Genomic DNA, 22,947 nt, shown 5'->3' on the forward strand with positions numbered 1-22,947 from the left:
TACGGGTTTTGTGAATGTTTTCTTAAAAAAGTACTCGTGGGGTTAGGCAACCAACGCTAAATTTTTCGTCTTTTTGTGTTGTTTTTATTGGTTCTTCTAAATGTTTTCTCTTTTTTTTCTACTCCAATACATTTTAAATTTAAAATTGAATTTTATAAACCATTTTTTAAGAATAACAAATTTATATTTCCTTAAAATGTTAAATTGAATTTAATTAATTTTATTATTATAATATTATTCAAAAGTAAATTTTTGAAGTTTACTAACAAAATAAAAGTAAGTTAAGGACAACCTCACCCCACATTTTTTTTAAATATGCCAAAATGTGGTCCGTTGGGAAAAGGGTTGTAGACATTTTTAAGTGCAACTTACGTCAAAATCTTCTATGGCGATTTTTTAGCCAAAAAGATAAGCTTTCTAACGCGATATTAAAATTGAAAAAACCTATTTACATAACTGCCTCGCAAACCAAAATGTGCCGTCTTGGCTGCCTCGCCCCGTTCTCCTCTACACTCCATTATTTAATCAATTTCTTGAATTGACTAAGTAATTCGCGAAATGACGAAGCCTTTTTAGGCAAAAAAACGGTCCCGGCATTTCGCGAATCGCCTAGTCAATTCTCGAAATGCCTAGGCAATTCGAGAACTGCCTCTAAATCTCTAGGAAATTCGGGTATTTTCTAAAACCTTAGGCATTTCGCAAAATGCCTGGTCTTCGGGTTTTGTCGGTAACATATGCCTACTTAGTCAATTCTCGAAATGCCTAGGCAATTCAAGAACTGCCTGTAAATCTCTAGGAAATTCGGGTATTTCGTAAAATCTTAGGCATTTCGAGAAATGCCTGGTCTTCGGGTTTTGCCGGTAACACACATATATATATATATATATATATATTTTTATTATTATTTATTTATTATTTCTCTTTCTCTTTATTTGCTCATAGTTCCTCAATTTTTTGTTTACAAACAATTTATTTGAAATAATTTTTTTTAAATTGGAAAATAAATTTTTAAAATTAATTTTAATTAGGATTTGAAAATCTTCAATTTATTCAAGTTTATCCATAATTTGTTTTTGCGCCTCATAAATTGAACGGCAAGATTTTGTCATAAGTTCTTGTTCCTCTGAATTGTAATTTTGACGAATGAACGATTGAATTCCGTTTCTGCCAACTACACAGGGCAGGGATGTGAAAATATCTTTTTCGAATCCATGTCGACAACCCTTAGACACGAAAAAATATTATTATTATTTTCATTATTATTATAACTTCAAAGATTTCAATTTGAAATTTTAGAAAATATCACTTTTTAATGCATTTAAATAGAAATTTAAAGAACAACTGATTTCAGAAATTCAATTATTTTCAAAAGAAGTGATAAACTTCTTCGCATAAATTTAATTATGTTCAAAAATTTTTTTAAATTCTCGTTAAAATTTTAATTATTTTTATAAATAATAAAATTCTTCTCTGAAATTCATTTATTTTCAAAAAATTTAATCAAATTCTTAGCAAAATTTCAATCATTTTCAAAAATTCTTCTTATTTCAATTATTTTTAATATCTACTATTTAAATAAAATTTTCTAAAAGAATTTAACTACCTATTTAAACAAAATTTTAATGAAAATTTCAAAATTAGTTCTGAGAAATTCAATTATTTCAAAAAATTTTGACAAAATTCTTTACAAGATTTAGTTAATAAAATTGCAATTTTTATAAAATTTTCCTATACAATTAAATTATTTTCAATACAGTTCTTCTTAAGAATTCAATTATTTTCGCAAATAATACATTTTTTTATGGGAATTCAATTAGGTATTTAAAAAAATTTGAATAAAATTTTTCTCAAGAAATCAATTATTTTCATAAATAATAAAATTTTTCTCGAGAATTCAATTATTTTTAAAAATGTTGATAAAATGCTTTATAAATTTGAAAAATTATAATAAAATTTATCATAGAATGCAATTATTTTCGTAAAATATAACATTCTTCCTAGGAATACACTTATTATTGTCAACAATGTTTATAAAAATCTTCAAAACAATTCAATTATTTTCGTGAAAAATAAAATTCTTCGAAGCAATTCAATCATTTAAGAAATTTTAATAAATTTCTTCCCAAGAATTCCATTTTTTTCAAAAATAAAATTTTTCACAGGAATTCAATTATTTAAAAAAAAATTTAATAAAATTCCTTGCAAGAATTCAATTATTTTCATAAATAACAAAACTTATCGCAGAATTTAAAATATTTTTAATACAATTTTAAATAAAATGATAGAAAATTGCATTTATTCTTAATTTTTTTTTAATTTGCCAAAAGAATTTTATTATTTTTATAAATTTTGATAAAATTTTTCATAAAAATTCAATTTTAAGAAATATTCAATTATTTAATAAACAATATTTTTGTATTTGAATAATTGAATTCTCGAAAAATTTTCTATAAAAAATTGATTAAAAAATGAATTTCACTTAAAATTTTAAATTATAATTAAATATTAAAAGCATTATAGCGTGAATTTTTAGAAATAATTGAATTTTGAAAAGGATTCAAATTAAAATCTTTGAAAATTTGAATTTATAGTTGCAATATTTTTTTGAGTATCTAATAATATTTTTAGAGTGAATCATCAGAATATTTTTAGGGTCAGCGAAAAAGTCAAAATTTTATCTGGGAATCAGGAAAAAGTCAGGGAAAAACAAAATTAAATTTTTGTAGTAACCCTGTTAATTTTTTTGAAAAATTTTATGGAGTATTCGACTTGGAGTGATCGCTATCTTCATGTTTTATAATAATATTCTTAAAAATTATTGAATTTCAAAAAGTTTAAATTTGAATTTTTTAAAAATCTTAGTTTCTATAAAAAGATAATAATAATTAAATACACTGAAAAACTTTTTGTTTCAAAAATTAATAGAATTCATTTCAAACTTTAATATGATGCATTTGAAACAGGGGAAAACGATGTTTTTATGTTATTTAATCGTACGAACGTATCAGCTTTTAACAAGGTAATACAAAAAATTAGTATGGGCCGTGCCAATCTTTAGTATAAACCATATTAATAGTTCACACTAAAAAAAAAGTTTTACTTTCAGCCTCTTTTTGAGGCTGAATTTATGATGTAAACGGAGTCAGCCCCGTTAAACAAGGACAGACTTATGTGAAATACATGGGCTGAATTTAAGGTGTAAACGGAGTCAGACTTTTTTTTTCCTGTGTTGATACGTTAATACGATTAAATAACATAAAAACATCGTTTTCCCCTGTTTGACATGATCAAGTTAAATTTTGAAACACAAAGTCTTTCCGTGTAGTTATTTAAAAAAGAAGTTATTGATGTTTTCTAATAATTTTATTTTTGAAGAAATTTGTAAATATAAATGTAATAGAACATTTTTTTTGAGTATTTAATCATTTTTAGCGTGAATCATAATATTCTTTAGGGTCACAGAAAAAGACAAAATTTTGCCTGGGAATTAGGGAAAAATCAGGGAAAAACAAAATTAATTTTTTGTGGCAACCCTGTATCAATAATTAATTATTCGAAATAAAATAGATTAAGCCCAATGGGAAATGCCAGTGTAGTGCCGATGTTCACCACTGGCTTAGTACTCAGACGATTGTTCGGCGTAGTCTAGCCGAGCCTCGACAATTAGTGCTGGCGCAGTACAGAATTTTTGTTTCGCCAAAGCTTGGACAAGCCACGGCGGCAAGTGCTGGCTGAGTATAGAAAAATTGTTCACAACGCTCTTTGCAAACATTGCTTTTCTAACATAAACTTGAAAAAAATTATAAAAAAAGTTGTTGTTCATTTTTTATTCTTATTAAATTTAATAATAACAATTTAACACAATTGTCTAATTTTGCAAATAATAAATTATTTAAACAAATTAAAATTATAAACAAAATTTAAACTTTAATCTCAATAATAATTTGGTTTCTATTAAAATACTATTATACTTCTTACTATGAATAAAAAATTATTAAAAAATTACGACGTAATTTAAGAATTACGTAAAATGTTAAATGCAATAAGTAAAGTAATTTAATTTTTAAAAATTTAGTTTAATTTATTTTATTTCAATTTATTATTTCTAACGTATCCCTATTTTTTTCTCATCTTTGACTCAATAATTGTATGTCTGAATGATACTGAGATATTAATACTTTACTGTACACATGTGTCGTTAGCATAGTGGTTAGAGCGTTAGTCTGTTAGTCCGTAGGTCATAGGTTCGATTCCCCTCGTCAGCAATTTTGTTTATTTTCATGGGTTTGCGATATTTCTAGATTCCAATCGTTAGGTACTAAAATATGAAAATCTAATGCACACTTACTGTAATTGTTTATTATTTAATTTTTAAATGTTATAAACAATTTTTTTCTACTTCATTTACTATATCCATTGTTAGTCTCCATCTTTAATACAATTTCTTTAAGAAGAGAAATATTTTATGAATAATAACTATTTATTAATATTATTTACCATTTTGTTGTTAAATTATTTATAATTATGAATTTACGACTAATTAATAACAATACGGCATTTATTGCGGCAATATTCTCAGCCAGCACTGGTCCAGTGCTGCGCCAGCGCTGTCTGGCAGCACTGACAGACAGTACTTCGGCAGCGCCAGACGGCGTTATCATCCCAGTGCCATGCCAGTGCTGGCTCTCAGCCTTGCCGCCAGTGCTGCCAGTGCTGGCGCAGTACTACGCCAGTTGTAAATTTCCCATTGGGAGACTGCAAAAACCAAACTACGAAAAGTGAAAGGATTAAAATAATTTTTTATAAAATATAAAATATAGTAACTAGAGAGAAAGTGAAAAAAAGCGAAAAAGAAGTGAAAAAAACAAAAGAATATTTTTTTTCAAAAAAAAGAAGAGTAAAAGTGCCTCGTGCGTTTTCGAGTGAAATATAAATATTCCACCTGTCGCAAACAAACGGAAAAGGCGCACGTGAATGATTAAGATGAATTGTTGCTCCTCACGGAAAAGACTGCATACAAAAATTTCTCAAAAAATTTTTTGGGACACGCCTATAAGTTTGCAGAACGTAACTTCACTTCTTTCTCTTTTTTTTCGCTGTGAGACATTTTTGTAAAATTAAAGTTTTGTGGAGGAAGGTGCTTATTAACCTTTACGAATGCCGACACCGTAATGCAGATGCAAGTGTTTCGTACAATGGCGTCGACAATTTCACCAACGCAAATTCCAACACCCCAATTGGAATAACCCTTTTTTGCCAACAATTGATCATTGCAGCCAATCACATTTTCGTGAATCTTGTTCCATGCTTCGGGATCCTGCTCCGTTCCAATTTCTTTATTGATGTCTTTCAATTTGACTCCCATTACGGAAACCGCTGACCAGACGGGCACTGTATATATATATATATATGCGAATTAAAGCGAAGGTTTCAATTACAAATATTTTTTTTTATTTTTTACTGTAGAATATTTCAGTCAAAATTAGTTCCACGTAACGGTGATTAAATATAATTGTAGTTAAAAAGAAAAAATATAATTGTATTAAAAAATAAAAAAAGAAATATAATAATAAACAAGAATAATGAGCGTAAATTATAATATATTATAGTTTTGTGAAAAGAAATTAATTAACGCAGTAATAAAAATACAGAAAGAATATAATAAGTCGTTTTTTAAATTTTTAATTCTTTTGAGAAAAATTTTTATTTTTTCTTCTGTAATTTATATTTCGCAATTTTTGAAAAAAATAGTCTACGTACCACAACTGGGGCTATTTTCGCCGATAATTAATGCTTGAACGGAATTCATTGAAATTTTCAATTCTTGAGCGATGAAATATTGAAATCGACAACTCTCCAAAAATGTACCGAGGCCAATTACACGATTTGGTGGGAATCCGGAAAATTTCATTGCAGCGAAGGTCAAAATGTCGACTGGAATTGAAAAGTGTTTGACCAGAAGCAAAATTATTATTGTTATTTATTATTTTTATTTACGGTTTTTTTATTATTCTATTATATTAATTTTTTTTAGTTTTATTCTTAATTTATTTTTAATTATTGTTTTTTTGTTCTTTTTTATAATTTATTTTTAATTATATGCTAACCTGGAGTAGTGACAATAACGAGTACACAATTCGGTGCATATTTACAGACATTTGGTATTAAAGACTTAAAAATTTCAAAATTTTCTTTAAGCAATTCATTGGGATCCTGACCATTTTCTTTTCTCTTTCCGGCAGTGATCACACAAACAGTTGCATCTCTTGCCCAACTGTAATCTATTCAATTTTCCATGAAGAGAAAATTAAAAAAATATACTTACCAAATATTTATTAGATATTAAAAAAATATATATTTACTACACATTTAGTAGATAAATAATAAAACTAACTCAACGCAAAAAAAACTAATGTAAGGAATGTTAAAAATATTTAGAAAATAAAATTACACTGAGAAAATAAAAATTTGTGATTAAACATAATTCTTTTGATACAACACATAATAACTTGGATTAAATAAAAATTAATAATTAAATTTTATTAAAAAAATGTGTTTGATTCAAGCATATTTCTTTGGTTGACTACTTATTTTTGAAATAAAAAACTTTTTTTCTACCTTTAGTGCCAATAATTTTTGGACTGCCAATAAAAGTTCCAGCGTGTGACAAATCTTCAGCTTCCGCTTTCGCTAAATTTTCATTCACGTCAATGAGTACCAATTCGGAGGCAAGTCTCTGAAATAATGAGTAAAAAATTATTTAATTAGAAAATAATTGTGAAAGTTACTATAATTGAACTTATTTCATTGAAAAAAGTACTATTTCTTAACCTTCGCCCTACCAACGATTTTTTATAACGCGCTCTCTAAATCTGAATAAGTGAAATTTTCACTTTTTTCATGTGTGAACCTTTTTCTCACTTATTAATAAGTAGAATCTACTTATACATAAGTGAAATATTTACTTTTTTATGTGTGAACTTGTCTTCACTTATCAATAAGTGAAATCCCCACTTATGTATAAGTGAAATATTTAGTTAAAAAGAAATTCATCTGCGCATTATATTACAATTTATTATTTATACCAACTTTTAAATGTTTAAAAACAATGTTTTTATAATTTTAGTTAATATATTAGAAATTTTTTATTCTATTTAATTATAAAAATTGTCATTTAAAATTTAATAAATTTTTTAAAAAATATTCAGTTAAATATTATATTAACAGTAATCTAATAACTAACTTTTTATTTACTAAGTATTTATATACATATGTAATAAGAGAAATCTTAAACAAAACGTTAAAGTAGAACACAATAAACTAACTCTTTATAAGTATCACCCAATAATTTTCTATGAGTATAAGGCAACTTATTAAGTGGCATTGTAGTGTTTCTCGTTGATCATAAAAGTTAAGCGACATTGCTTGCAGTTAATATTAGGATGGGTGACCGTTTGGGAATTTAGCTTAAAAAAGTTGAAAAATTGATATGTTTATAAGTTTCAGACTGATAATGAGAAGAGAAGAGAGTGTTAAATAGTTGATAGTAAATAAATATTTTTTTTATATAATATTGATCCTGATTATTTATTTACATTCACTTCTTACACCCAGAGAAAAATATTATTTAAACCAAATATATTTTATTTGGGTTGAATAAACGTATATTTGTCTCAGAACCAACTAGACTTTTTATTTGTTTTAAATAAAAATTTTATTCGACATAAATAAAACATATATTTGAGCCAAATTAAATTTTATTTAAACCAAATAAAATTTATTTAAAACAAATAAAAAGTCTAGTTGGTTCTGAGACAAATATACCATTTCTCTGGGTGTAATGTCTGAGTATTCACTTATCTCATAATTGAATATTCATTTATTCATAAGTGAATGTAATTCACTTATTCATAAGTGAATATAATTCACTTATTTCATGTGTAAATATTCACTTATTCTACGTGGAAGAGTTTTGAAACATGGAATAAGTGAATATTCACTTAAAATAAGTGAAATTTAACTTATTCAGATTTAGAGAGCGGGCTCCGATGCGGTAACCTGCGGTGACCAAACGCTTTTTGATTTTTATTTTCCAAAAACGATTTAAATTTATCAAAGTTTTTCCATATAATTATGTGTTAATACAAATACTGTATTTCAATAATGTTTTTATGCATATTGCAGATAAAAATTGAATTATTTTTTAAACAAATTATTGTTGTTATTTACCAACTTTTTACAGAATGCAGAAAGTTGCAGTTTTTCCCAATTTTGCAATTCATTGAATTCTATATGATTACAGATAAAGAATAAAAATTGAATTATTTATTTATAATTTGTTTATTAATTGTATTTTGTAATCATATAAGGTTTAGTAAATTGCAAAATTAGGAAAAAACTGCTACTGACTAGGTGTATTCAGAAAAAATCTAGTAAATAACAACAATAATTTGTTTAAAAATTGTTTAAATAATGATTCATTTTTTATAGATAAAATTTTGTCCAGTGACTTAAAATCGCGATTCGATTAATGAAAAAGTCGAGCAGATTTACAACATTTTTCATTATTTGGTCATCCCGGGTGACCGCTCTGGAGCGCGAAGGTTAAACCGAACTTTTGAAAATCAATTTATTTACTGGAAAAATTAATTCCAAACTCGTTATTTGTAAATAAATAAAGTGCGACTATTTTTAACTATCACCGATATTTTATGACTCTTGATAATTTTTTTTACTCCAAAAATAATAAAATAAAAATAAAAGTATTAAAAATAATAATAATACACGGAAAAAAAAAGTACGTGAATCCTTCCTTGAAAGTGCTTGACTTTTGGATAGAACACAAAGTACAAGGCTGTATCATATACTTTTTATTAGAAAATATAGAAAAGTCCTAGAGTTATTTTAGTACTAGTATGGGCAACAGTGTTTTTTAAATTTTAACGAAAAGTCATTTGTTCAGTTTTATAAAGTACGTGAAAGATTAGTTGACTGCGCTTGAAAATTCTGTAGAGCATGCGCAGTGTGCGTTGCGCGTTTCTACCCAAGGTAAATGCCAGCTGATCGTCTGTTTCCATTTGTGTTAATTTCAGATGTGAATATACTATTATTTTATGAAAAACAAATAGTGTTAATATATATTTGTCTTCAAGAATTGACTTTCAAAAAAATATTTTTTGTTTTGTGTTTCTCACAAAACAGAATGTTATGTAAGTCTCAGTTTTCAGTGAAATAGCATATCTCAGAAGTCGTGAAAAATGTCACCATGTGGTATATAAGAACAATTCGATACGTACTTTTAAGTGTTAAGTGTGTGTTTATATTTAAGTTATACGCGAATATATGTGTGTGTTATAGGTTAGTTCATAAGTGTTGACGAACGTCGAAAAGTGATACAATAATTGTTCTTTGTTTGTGTGATTAATTATCCAAATATGTGAATGAATGAGTGAATTTCAGAAAAACGGTGTGAACAAGTGGAAATTATTTTTTTTATTTTACAGTTTTTTTGAAAGTCAATGAAATTCTCAAGCAAGGTACTAGAAATTTTCATTGACTGCTTTTGAAACTCTCATGCAAAAGTACTAGACTGTTTTTAGTATTTTGTGTCGTATCCAAAAGTCAAGTACCGAGTCAATGAAAAATTCACGTACTTTTTTTTTCCGTGTAACAGTAAAAATAATAAAAATAATAAAAATAATAAAAATAATAAAAATAATAAAAATAATAAAAATAATAATAATAGTAAAGATAATAATAATAATAAAAGAGAAAAAAAATTCTACCAATCATTATAATATCCAACTGCCGAATCGGACGAGCTCATTTGCAATTTCGTAATGAATGAAACTCATCGTGTTGAAAATAAAAAGGGAAAATTTCGTCTCGAGCAAAATTGTGGCCGAGAGAAAAGAAAAATTCAGGGTAAAAAAAATCAACTCACAGGGGTTCCAAAAAATAGAGGCACAAAAAAAGAAATGCACACACGGTATATATGAATCTCGCGACCAACTGAGATAATGGTCGGACGTGTAATTATTCAAGAATGAATTATTGTATACACCATAAAGTTCGTGGGGCTGGTATTCGTAGTCATCGTCGCCATATGCCGACAAAGTATAAATATTATACATTGTATATAAGTCTCGCACAAATGGGACCGAAACTATTCCGATTTTTTTTAAATGCCTTTTTTAATATATCATATTTTCTGAATTTATTTTTTACCCTTTTTCATTGTTCCTATAAAGTGTGAGTCTTGATATGAGAAAAAATATAACTTAACGATCGTGGGCATTAAACAATGGATATATATATATATATTTATAGGTACGAAGTAGCAAAATGTTGAACTGCACCGATCAATCGCTGATCTCACATTAAAGTTGAATTACAAGTAATGCGCGCATCTACTGCGTAGCACATTATCGATAATAACCCGGCAAGGATCATAACTATAAAAATTTGTTCTACCAGAGTTGTTGGGAAATTTTCTATTAATATACCCTCATGATTATTTGACAACAAATGTTCTCTCCTGTTTTATTTTTTCTTTTATTTGTATTTATATCTTCATTAATATTTTTGTTAATTCTATTTTCTTTTATTTTTATATAGTTTTTTTAAAGTACTGTAAAAATTATAAAGAAGCGATTTATGTCTAAACTAATATTGATAATTAAACATTGCACACATAACTTTAAAGTAACGAAAAATAAAATAAAATATTTTCATAGGAACAATCTCAAAATTTACATTTTGTAAAAAGTGCATTTGGCCATCTCCCCAGGTGCGAATTTAGGTTGGCCGCCAGAGTTTGAAGGTTGGCCCAAGGTTGGCCTAACTTTGGCAAGCGAAGTTTTGGTTGCCAGAGTTTGCCCAACTTTTGCAAGTACTAGTGCCCACAGTTGGCCCGACTTTGCAAGCCAACCATTAAATGCAGAGTTTAACCAACCGTCGGGCCAACTTTGGCGACAAAGGTTGGCACAACTCATCAAAACGTAGTTTAAAAGACTTTCAGTTTCGGTTGGCCGAACTCTGGGCCACGGTTGGCCCGACGGTTGGCAAAACTCAAGAAAAGCAGTATAATTGACTTATAGTTTTTTGGTCGACTGAACTCTGGGCCACGGTTGGCTTAACGGTTGGCAAAACTCTAGAAACGCAGTTTCATTGACTTAAACTTTCTTGGTCGGCCAAACTCTGGGCCACGGTTGGCCCGACGGTTGGCAAAACTTTGTGAAACGCAGTTTAATTGACTTACATTATTTTGGTCGGCCGAACTCTGGGCCACGGTTGGCCCAACGGTTGGTAAAACTTTGTCAAATGCAGTTTAAATGACTTAAACTTTTTTGGTTGGCCGAACTCTGGGCCACGGTTGGCCCGACTGTTGCACCTTTAATATACATTTTGCGTTATGCACTCCCATGTGAGCGTAGCTTAGTGGTCAGTGTATAAGTCTTCTGTGCGTTAGGTTAGGGGTTCGATCCCAGCGAGCGTTAGATATTTTCGAAAATGTATGTATGAGATTGTGTTTAATAATAATAGGTAAAGGTTATATCTGCACTGAAAAAAATTCTTAGTAGATTTGACTACTTTTTAACTACGTTCCTTAGTTCAATAAGTCCCCAAAGATAATTTTGAACTTACATTAATTATCAGATATGTAGTTGAATGAAGTGATAATACAGTTGCATTAACTACTTTTCTTAGTTAAATAGGAACCAATGACAGTTTTGCAGTAGAATTAACTGCTGATATGTAGTTAAAGTTACTAAGATAACTCAGTAATAAAGTAACTACTGAAAATGGTAAAATAAAATTATTTATAATTTATTATAAATATTATCGAGTTGTATTTTTTTATATTTCCCCCTACCCACTTTTGTTTACTTATACCTTATTTATTTAATGTCTATATACCTAACGGAGAAAAATCTCTAAACGTCGGGAGTTGAACGCTCGACCCTAACATTCGTAAACCGATAACCTAACCACCTAACCACGCTCGCCCGCTACGATGAGTTGCTTAATACTTAAAGGCATTCCTGACACAGTTCAACTGATAACTGTAGTTAATTTTACTACTTAAAGTAGTTGCATTTACAACTTTTCACAGTTAATAATCTTCTATAAAAATCTATAACATAAATTACATGGAAAATAATTCAACTCCTAGAAGAAGTAAAAACTACTACAAAATTAGTCTATCGAACTACTTTAAGTAGTAGAATCTACTACTTTCTGTAGTCATTTCTGTAACATACCTGCAGTTACAAAGTTAACTATAAAATTACATTAATTTAATTAATAATTTTTAACTACATAAAACAGTTAAAATAAGTATCAAAAGTAGCCAGACCAACTAAAAAAGTAGTTCGTTTTATTACTTTTTACTCTACTAAGGGGATGTAGTTGAAAATGTCTCATGTATTTTTTTCAGTGTGATGTTCCCGCTAATAATAACCTGTTAATTGTTTAAATAATTTAGTTTTTTAATAATTTTTTACCTTTGGCTGTTGAAGTTGGCCAAACTTTGAAAATTGTGGTTGGCCCAACTTACGCATCTAAAGTTGTGCCAACTTTGGCGTCAGTCTTTGGACCAACCATTGAAATGTATAGTTGGCACAACATATGCATTGTAAGTTGGGCCAACTTCCTTATGAGTTGTCGGGCCAACCATCGTCGCCATTAGACGGCGAACCGTTATCATCTGTATGGTTGTCCCAACCTCTGGCACGAGAAGTTGGACCGACTTTGTAAAAGTTGGCCCAACTATGGGCCGACCAAAAAATCGCACCTGGGTCTCCCGGAATGTCCTGGTGAGATTGCCACATGTGTGCGGGAGAGATGGCCAATACTTATAATTTTTTACTTTTAGCTTAAACTTAATTTTTAATCGTTCAAATTACTTTTCTCTTATTCTGATCACATTTTGAACATTTATCATGGGCTAACAAGGGAAATGGAGTAAGAATATGATAGCGGACTATTGTTAGACGCTAAAAAGAGATAAACCAGAGACTAAAACTTCAAAGAAGAGAAAAAGAGCTCTTCTCCGGAAATCATTTGAAACCAAGAGGGTAAGATACTCAAGACATAGAAATTAAAAAATCTGTTCTTTTTTGTCCGCCATATTGGAACCGCCATATTGAATTTTTATAAACTAACATCATATTCGTAATCAACAACCCCGAAAACCCCTAAGTAACGAGTTTTAAGTAAATACGATGAATTTTTGAAAATTTCGTCCGCCATATTGGATCCGCCATTTTGAATTTTGAAAATCTGATGTCAGATTCGTAATCAGCGACCCCAAAAACCCCCGAGTAACAAGTTTCAAAGAAATCTGAACAATTTTTTTTTAAATCCACCATTTTAGATCCGCCATTTTTATTTTATTTTATACATTCAATTCTTATGTTATTAAAGACACTGAATTCAAAAAAACATTCATAAGAAGCAAAAATTCAGCTTTATTTATAGAAAATAAGTAAATTCCCATAAAAATCAGTTTCTCAAACTTCACCCCCCACAAAGCCTGTAAAATGAGAACACGAACTAACTTTTAGGTCGGACAATGTTTTTCTCTTTAGATACACCTTAAGGAAGAAAACCTACATAAATCCTACCTACCTAAATCCTGGCAATCCAAATTTTTTTTCGTGTGCCGGTGTTATTTAAAAATTTGTTAATAAAATTCTTTATAAGAATTAAATTTTAAGAAACATTCAATTATTTAATAAATAATTTACTTTTGTATTTAAATAATTTAATTCTTATAGAATTTTCTAATAAAAGTTGATTTGAAAATTAATTTTAGTTTAAATTTTAGATAATTTATATATGAAATAATGATTTTAACACTCGATCCTTTTTAATTATTATAAAACATGAAGGAATTATCTTTAACCCAGGTAGAAATTTGTCAAGTATTATTTGTTTCCTACCAGTAGCTGTAGAGTAGAGAGCGAGTTTTACTTGCCAAAACAATCTGGCCAGTCCTGAATGAGTGACTGGACAGTTTCACTGGATAAAAACAATTCCCCTTTGGGAGCAGAACTTCTGACAAGTCACTGACCAGAAATTCTGGTCACAATCGGAATAGAACTTTAGTTCTTAAACTTGTAAATATGATAAGTTACCGAGAGGCTTTTCACACAAGAAATCATAGATTTTCTTTATTTTCGAGTTACAGAAATTTCAAAAATCTTTTCAAATTATTTAGAAATCTGACAGCCATACTTGGGAATCTTTGGGAATCACGTAGAAATCGTCTCTGTGTAGCGCATTCACATTTTCTGATACTTCACTTCGTATTCTCTTCGGAGTCATTCGGATATTATCGGCGGTACGCGACAACTGACGCGACGTACGAGTATACACGGAAAAAGTATCGGCACGTCAGATGTACAGGTTGTGTCAAATTTTCTTAACTGCTGTTGACACTGTCCTTGGCGCATCTAATGTCCCGGAATTTTTTCCGTGTAGGAATCCCTAAAAAATTTTAGGAATCAACATGAGAATCAGTGAGAATGTTATTGAAACGGAGGAAATCAAATATCTCTGATTTCTAAATTTCTTGAGTGAAAAGCCCCTAGTAAGTTACCATCTAGTCACAGTGGCTGCGTGGTAACGCACATGCGATGTGTCTCCAGGGTCTAGCGCCCTCGACCTCCACTCGTATCACAAAAATCACCATAAACAAATGGCTGCCTTTATACCCTTGTTGCTTAATATACTATTATTTTATTATTTTGATATGTTTACAAACGTCTAATCACGTGAAATTATCCTTTTGACGTAAAAGGATTTCATTAAAAATCAAAAGAAATCAGTTAATATTCAAACGTTTTTCTTTTTTTCAATAAACTTCTAACCTTTTTATATTTAAAAGATGCCTTTTACAATAAAACTATTTCTGCTAACGATTAAAGGAAAATTAGTTTTATATTTAATAGATTATTTTTGTGAGTGTAGTTAAATACAGTAGAACCCGGTTAATACGATTTCGTATGGACCGCGCAAAAAATTCGTCTTATGCGGGAAAACGTATTAAGCGGGAAATAAAATATATGTCTTTAATTTTAGGGACCACCATAAATGAGCGTCTTAAGCGGGAAATCGTATTAAATGGGATCGTATTAACCGGGTTCTACTGTATGTGTAATTGTAGCAGAACACTACTGCGCATGTGTAACTGTAACAGAAAAGTGCTGCGCATGCAAAATAAAATCAGTTTCTATACCTTTTGAAAATTTCCTCCTCAACACATTTCTAAAAAAACATTTAGTTTAAACATAATAATTCTTTAATTATGAGGCTTCAAAGCCAGAAAAAACTCGAAAAAGTGAGGTTATGTTAAGTAAATAAAAAATTGGACAAGTGCGAGTTGTACTCGCACTGCAATGGCGGGTTCCGTACAAAAATATTAAAACAATACTTGCAACATTTATCGATAATTGGTAGAATTAAAATAAACAATTAAAAAAATTATTAAAATCATTTGATAAAAAAAATAACTAAAAAAAATTAAAGTGTTGTACAGTAGGATCCTTCAATAGTGCAGTCGTCGGGAATATTGTGCACTGTTCGAAGCAAGCAAAACCTAAAACATTCAGGTCCGTGTCGAGAAAATTAAGGATCCCCCACTACTAAATACCAGGCACTACTAAATGATACTGAATAATCAAATGAGCGACAGCACGTCATAGATTCCCTTTCCCTTTACCCCCCGAAACCCCTTGTCTACTCAACTCACTAATGACTGCGCTGTTCAGAACTGCACTATTGAAAGATCCTACTGTATATCTAATATTGTAAACAACAATAAGTAGAGGAACAAAATTTTCAAAATTAGTTCCTCCACTTATTATTGTTGGGTTAAAATCAAAAAATCGTTGAAATCTTGTCCTGGATAAATAATAATTTGGTTGTTAAAAATTCATGATTTTAAATACAAACATCTATCTTACAGAGTATAATTTTATCTACAATACCTGGTTATTTAATTTAATTTTTTATTGATACAACAGGTACAAAATAGTAAAAATATGTGCAAAATGTCATCGTGTCCCGTGTCCCTATATACATTTTACGATATAAAAAAATTTTTAATTTAATTTTTTATTATATAAAATAAAATTTCTCTTCGTGTACGTGTTCTCCAATGTATAAAGTGTAATATAGGAAAGTGGTGAGACTTTTTATAACACTAAATGCGAAATTTAAAGAATTTTTAACGTGTCCCCAGATTTGAAATTTTTTAATGTCATCGTGTCCTCACACACATATTTACCGGTTTTCCAATTGGGATCACAATTAAAAGTTGTAAAACTATGAAATAAATGAAGTACGATATAAATTTGATAATACGTGAGCATAAAGAAATGTCAAAATCAATTTAAAAATCAGTAAAATGATATTTTGATAATAATGAGAAAATACATCTTCTTTTTGTCATCGTGTCCACAAGTTTTTTTTTAAAGGCGAACATTTTTAAATGGTAATTAATGTATAAACAATTTTTCTAGTATATGTATATTATTTGTGTAAATATACAATTAAAACTAAATTCAAGTTTTCGAATAATAACAAAAATAAAAATTCATGTTTATTATTTTTTGTCATCGTGTCCCGTCCGACATATCTTTTGTTAGGAGTGAAGTCAGACGTTACATAGATAGAAAGAAAATTTCTAAAATCTATTTGGTTAGATATCAAAAAATAGTTTCAGAAATTCATATTAAAACGATTAACACGCTAAGTAATATGTTATTATTATTTAACAGGTAAATTCAGTAACTCAATAATTAAACTAACTAAAAATAAAAAATTAATTATTACTATAAACTTTTTTTTGTAATTTCATCATATTGAAATAGGTTAAATATGTGATTACTACAAAAAATATTATTAAGCTAATAAGTATTCCTTGATCTTGCATTTTATGATTTTTAACATATTTTAGAACATAACTAACAAAACAGACAAATTTTTCAACATTTCAAAGATTTTATTTTCTTTTAAAAAGTTAGGCACATATTGTCGATTTTTTATTTTGACCCTTACAATATTAGATTTATTCTCTTAAAATTTCACTCTTCCTTAAAATATTTAATGCCACGTGTTTTAACTAAAAAAAATTTTTTTTAATTTTTTAAAAAGATTCTTAAATTAATTTTTTGGCGTCAGACTGTAATAATAGACTAGTATACCAATTTTCAGCTCATTAGGTCAAATAATGTAAAAGTTAGGGAAAAAAATTTTTTTTTAAAATTTTTTAGTTTTTCCTTGACAACGCTATGGCCATCATTACGGAAGAGTGGGGCAAGACGGGTACTTAAGGTTTAAAGCGCAAAAAAACGAAAATTATCAAATATATATTTTATTATTTTTTTTAATTATCACACTGAGAAAACTGGAGTATTGGACTAAACATCTGGAGGGACAAATCGTTGATATTTGAGAGTTAGCTATTGGATAACAATCTAAATGTTCAAATACACCATTGACAGATATTCGTGCCATTTCTCTAACAGAGGGACAAATTAACCATCTTGAGAAATCCCTTCCTTATCCGGCGCGAAATGAATAAATATGGCAACCTAACCCCTAAATTAAATACATAAAATGTCAGAAAAATAATATCGCGCGCATCAGATCGTACACATTTTCTGCGCAACTTTTAACCCTCAGATATAATGGGAGAGAATATACAAGTAGATTTCCATTATCAATTCAAAATTTATTTTAGAAGGACTATTTAACTCTCTTCATAAGCAAAGGAAACATACACTTTTTGAACCTCTGAATTTGACTCTCCAGTTTTCTCAGTGCATCTTTGGGAATCAGTCTTTCGTAAAAAAAGGCGTACAAAGGCCATCTGTTTCTTAAGGGGTTACCCCCACTTGTAGCGCAAAAAAATAAGCCTTTTTTATGAATTTTTTTAAAGAAAACTACAAAACCTTTTTAATCTATAACTATATCATCTTAAAGAACACATATTAAAGAACTTTTAGTAATTTTTTTGTTAAAAAATATTACATAGTTAAGTGTCAAACTGCCGTCAACGAAATAATATTTTTATTTATACGGTTTGCGGTGACCAACATTGCGGCGAAGTGAATCATCGGAATCAAAAAATGTGGATAAATTTAGTCAAATATGAGTATAAACTAGTCTTTAATCGAAGGATTTAAAAAAATATTTATTTTTCACAAAATGGCTGACAGTCTAAGTTAAAAGTTCGATTTTAACGAAAAAAAACGTCCGTTTTTTGACTATAAAACGGACATTTTTTTTTGAAAAAGAAAATCGAACGATTAAAGACTACATTTTTATGTATTAAATAAGCCTGCAAAATTTCAAGAAGATCGGTTCATTAGTGTTTGAGTAATCTTGGTCACCGTCTTCAGAAATGCCATTTCGAGAAAAACGCGTTTAAAGTTTCAATTTCAGTTTCGACGAAGAAAATAATTTTTTTGTAAAGTTACATAGAATCAACTCCGGTAAGTGGGAGTACGTAATAGTTTGGTTTCCAGAAGTAGGCTGAAAAGTCATGGTGGTAATTAAAAAAAAGATATTCATTTTATCGATGCATATATGTATATACAAATCAGTATATATCAGTCTCTTTCGTCTCTTTCAAAGCTCATATCTCAGTCAATTTTGTTGGAATTGACTTGAAATTTTCAGGACATACTTTCAGTTACTTATGCTTCAAAAAAATGCAATAAAAGAAAAATCGATTTTTTCAAAGTTGCAAGTGGGGGTAACCCCTTAAAAAAGCTTATAATTAATGATATTCAAAAAATTGCAAATCTCCTCATCTTACCCCACCGGCGGGTAAGACGGGGTACTAAAAAAACAACCTATTTCTGTCGACAAATTTTACAAGTAAAGGTTGCATTTTTATCTTTGACATCGACACCAGCACAACTGCTCAAAGCCCATTGGCCGCAGACAGAACAAGCAGCCCAGCCTTTATTTGAGTCTAAATAATAACCATTGCAATAGAGACAAGGTGTATTTTCCACTTTACCATCGCTAATTGATGATTTTACCTGACAAACTTTTTTCTTTTTGGCCACTTTTATTTTATTCAGTCTTGATTTAAGTAGTTTTCTTAACTTCTCTTTTCATTTGCTTAATTTGTGTACCCCGTCTTGCCCCACTCTCTCCTACCCCATCTTGCCCCCACCTAAGAAATTGAAGAAAAAGGTTAATTACTACAATTTACGATTCAACAAAAAAAACATATGCTTCCCTTCTTCTGTAACCCTTGCCAGTTAGAAAAAAATTTATACAGTTCATTTACTGTTATTATTAAATAATAAACGCCTCCTAAAAAAAGTGAAAAAATGACAAGAAAATCGTCGAAAACAGTTTTTTTAGTAAAACAGATAAAAGATTTGTTCTCATGGCTTTTAGGTTTTGTAAACAAGAAACTATCGTCTCGGTGCAGTATTATGTAAAATATAATCGCGATTGGTTAATTCGTCTGTTAAATAGGGCCGGTACCCCGACTTGCCCCACTCTCCCTTACATATCAAGTTCTCTATATTTTTTCTGTAATATTCGAGTAAAAATACACCAGCATGCAAAATTTCAGCTCTCCATGTCGAATAGTTTAGAAGTTAAGGGGGGGGAATGGTCACTTTTTATGCATTTTTGGCCAAAAATCTTGTTATTTCCTTGACAACGCTATGACCATCACGTCCAATCACATTCGCTACATTTTTCCTGTAATCTACGAGTGAAAATACATATCTGGACCAAATTTGAGGTCTTTAGGTCAAATAGTTTAACCGCTAGGGGGAGGGCACGATTTGGCTACGGACACAAGAGTCTCACCAATAGGGTTTCGTCAGTACACCGTAGGTGTACGGAACCCTAAAAAATGAAGTTTTCAAAACATTTTTTGTTCCACTGTTGGTTAATGACAAAATTATATTATAAATATAATTAAAATGAATTATTTAATGATTTTTTTCTTTATTTGTTAATGTTACCTATATTATTTTTACATGTAAAGTGAAATTTCTTCGAAGATGTGCATTCGTGTAATTAATTTTTATTTTTGAGACCGAAAATTAATTCTATAATTTATAATACATACTGCATATTTGTAAGTTTGTGTTAAAACTAAATTTTTGTTGATTCCTTCGTTTATGTTGTAATATGTCGCTTATTTAACAATGTGGTGAGAGATTCCCTCTAAACATGTGTAATGGTGTAATTATTTCTAAGGTGTGTGACGGAGGGTTAATATTTATTACTTATTAATTGTTAATATTAATATTCTTTAGTCTTAACTCCCTGTAAATATTCATATTTAAAAAGTGACGAAGAAACAGTTTTCCGAATTAAAACAAAAATTAAAAAAATCTAAAGATTAAAAAATTAAATTATTATATGAAATTATAATATATATATATATATAGAATTGATGTATAATTAAATCATTATCCTCATATTATTGAAAACCGAGATAAAAACGTAATTTTACTTTTTTCGGAGTGAAGAAAAAAAAGACAACGAAAGATGTAAATAAAATAATATCATTCGCATCCGAAAAATATTCTTCTAATCATTCTGAGGCAATATGGCAGGATCACAGCTGCAGTTTTCAATCCGGATAAACCGGCTCTTAAACTCGCTCTCCAAATTTTTCGACGAAAAAGGTGGCTCGTCGTCTTGCCGCCACGGCGGTATTTCTCCTCCGCCACCACTACTTCTTCTTCTTCTTCTTCGTTTCCTGCAACATGTCGACACATGCATCGTCAGGTCGGAACAGATTTTACGACAGGTGGCTGCAGGTAGAATCCGGAAGTAACTTTTCCCTCGACCGGTTCATAAGGTTGTAACGATTTTCTTATTTCGTAAAATAAATAAAAACCGCGACAATAAAAATTACAAAAATATACAAAATGATAAAATAAAAGATTGCAAATAAATGAATAAAATAATTAAATGACATTGAAAATAGAGTCAAAACGCGTCAACCGTGAATAGTGAATATTTCCGAGATATTTGCATTATTTTAGAAAAAAATTAATAACTCATTACTGTTTTGCTAGAAATTAATGGCAATTTTTTTGGTAGTCATTGAATATCCACTCTTTTAAATAAACTTAATGGTGAAAAAAATTTTTTTTTAATTTTTAATTTTTAATAACAATTTTATAAACAATTAGTGTTTTTTATGCTTTCTAGAGCAAGGATTTTAATGAAATTTATATGTAAGATACATTGAACCTACATCTTTATATTCCCGAAAAAAAAAATTTGTATTTCCAATTACAACCGGAGATTTTGAATTTTTTGTTGCGCCGTGCGCCGTCTGCTCGTTTACCGCGGCATTTATCACAGCGATGGATGCCACGATGACGGCGCAACAAAAAATTCAAAATCTCCGGTTGTAATTGGAAATACAAATTTTTTTTTTCGGGAATATAAAGATGTAGGTTCAATGTATCTTACATATAAATTTCATTAAAATCCTTGCTCTAGAAAGCATAAAAAACACTAATTGTTTATAAAATTGTTATTAAAAATTAAAAATTTTTAAAAAATTTTTTTCACCATTAAGTTTATTTAAAAGAGTGGATATTCAATGACTACCAAAAAAATTGCCATTAATTTCTAGCAAAACAGTAATGAGTTATTAATTTTTTTCTAAAATAATGCAAAAATTTTTTATTATAAAAAAAGGTATAAATATTTAAAAATTTGAAAAACGGTTAAAAGTGTTTTTTTGGTTTGCTGTGAACTACAGATTTTCATAAATGTTTTGACTTTTCCAAAACTATAAAAAAAATGTATTCACGGTTGACGCGTTTTGACTCAATACAAAAGACACGATATAAATAAACATACAAACAATTTACAGAAAGAAATAAAAATTATATTTAAGTCAAAATCAAAATAAAAAAAGGGCCTGACGTCAGGAATTTATATAAAATACATGAGAATAAATATAAATCAATTAAAAACATACGCACATTCAAATTAAAATGTATAAAGAAATCATTCACGGAAAAATACAATAATAGAAACAACAATCAATAAATGAGAAACGAAAACAATTAAAATCAAGAATCCGCAATTCGCTGCACCACTAGATTCACTCTCTCTTCTTCAACCATCGAACATACATTTGAATAATATTTTGTTTCCTTTTATATGATGACATTTATTAGATTTGTGCACCTGAAATTATCAGGAGCACTTTAAATAAAATCGAGCACTTACGAGTTACCCACACAGTAGAAAGTATTAATAGTAATCATCCTGTTGAGGAGCATGTAGGCTTTCCGATCAGTCCCAACTTCCAAGTCTTCACAACATTCCACTTATAGAATTCATAATCGTCATCTTATTATTCCCTTATTATTTGATGGTCAAAAACGGCCACACTTTATTTTAAACACATAAAAAAAGTAATATTTTATAAAACAATAAAGAATATACTAAAATTTAAACAAGTTTCAATTTAAAAGAAAAACTACCTTCCGTGTCCTCGGCCGGCACGTGAGAGCGTAGCCGTTGTTGAACCGGTGTCGACGAATTGCGAAAGTCAATTAATTAATTAATTGATCACACTTTTCATCGACTTCGCAATTCAACACTAAACCCCCACCACAGTATTTAAGAATACTTGGAAGTCGGACCGGTCACTTTTGCCAGGAGCATTTGTATCGCTTCAAGGTCATGCACTTGCTCCGAATATTATTCCTATGACATTTGTCACTTGCGCCACTAGACGATTTAGTTTGCATTGTGGAATGAGAAACTGGCTTCCTGTATTATTGCATTTTGTGGAAAAGAAAGCGATGATTTATACTATTTTCTGAACTACTGTTAAAAAATAATTATGTTTTCCTTCTTTTCTTATGCACACGGAGAAAAATATTTTTTTGGCTCTATTTTATTTATTGTAAATTGGAT

The 22,947-nt window shown here is 29.2% G+C and overlaps 1 protein-coding gene and 1 long non-coding RNA gene across 2 annotated transcripts; both read right to left on the minus strand.

The window, feature by feature from the left end:
* Positions 1–1,018: 1,018 nt before the first annotated feature.
* LOC122503459 (L-lactate dehydrogenase B chain-like) lies at positions 1,019–14,331 on the minus strand. The gene is made up of 6 exons (XM_043614016.1): positions 14,242–14,331; positions 6,619–6,736; positions 6,108–6,281; positions 5,761–5,934; positions 5,150–5,391; positions 1,019–1,223 (listed from the first exon to the last, which is right to left on the minus strand). The coding sequence occupies exons 1-6, from the start codon at positions 14,329–14,331 to the stop codon at positions 1,047–1,049; spliced, it is 975 nt and encodes a 324-aa protein (XP_043469951.1). The 3' UTR covers positions 1,019–1,046.
* A 5,932-nt stretch (positions 14,332–20,263) lies between these two features.
* LOC122503437 lies at positions 20,264–22,625 on the minus strand. Its single transcript, XR_006301748.1, has 3 exons — positions 22,509–22,625; positions 22,252–22,415; positions 20,264–20,755 (listed from the first exon to the last, which is right to left on the minus strand). It is a non-coding gene; the product is annotated as an uncharacterized LOC122503437 (long non-coding RNA).
* Positions 22,626–22,947: the final 322 nt, after the last annotated feature.

This window comes from Leptopilina heterotoma, unplaced genomic scaffold, assembly GCF_015476425.1.
Source record: "Leptopilina heterotoma isolate Lh14 unplaced genomic scaffold, ASM1547642v1 Lhet_262, whole genome shotgun sequence".
In the NCBI taxonomy this organism is placed as follows: Eukaryota; Metazoa; Arthropoda; class Insecta; order Hymenoptera; family Figitidae; genus Leptopilina; species Leptopilina heterotoma.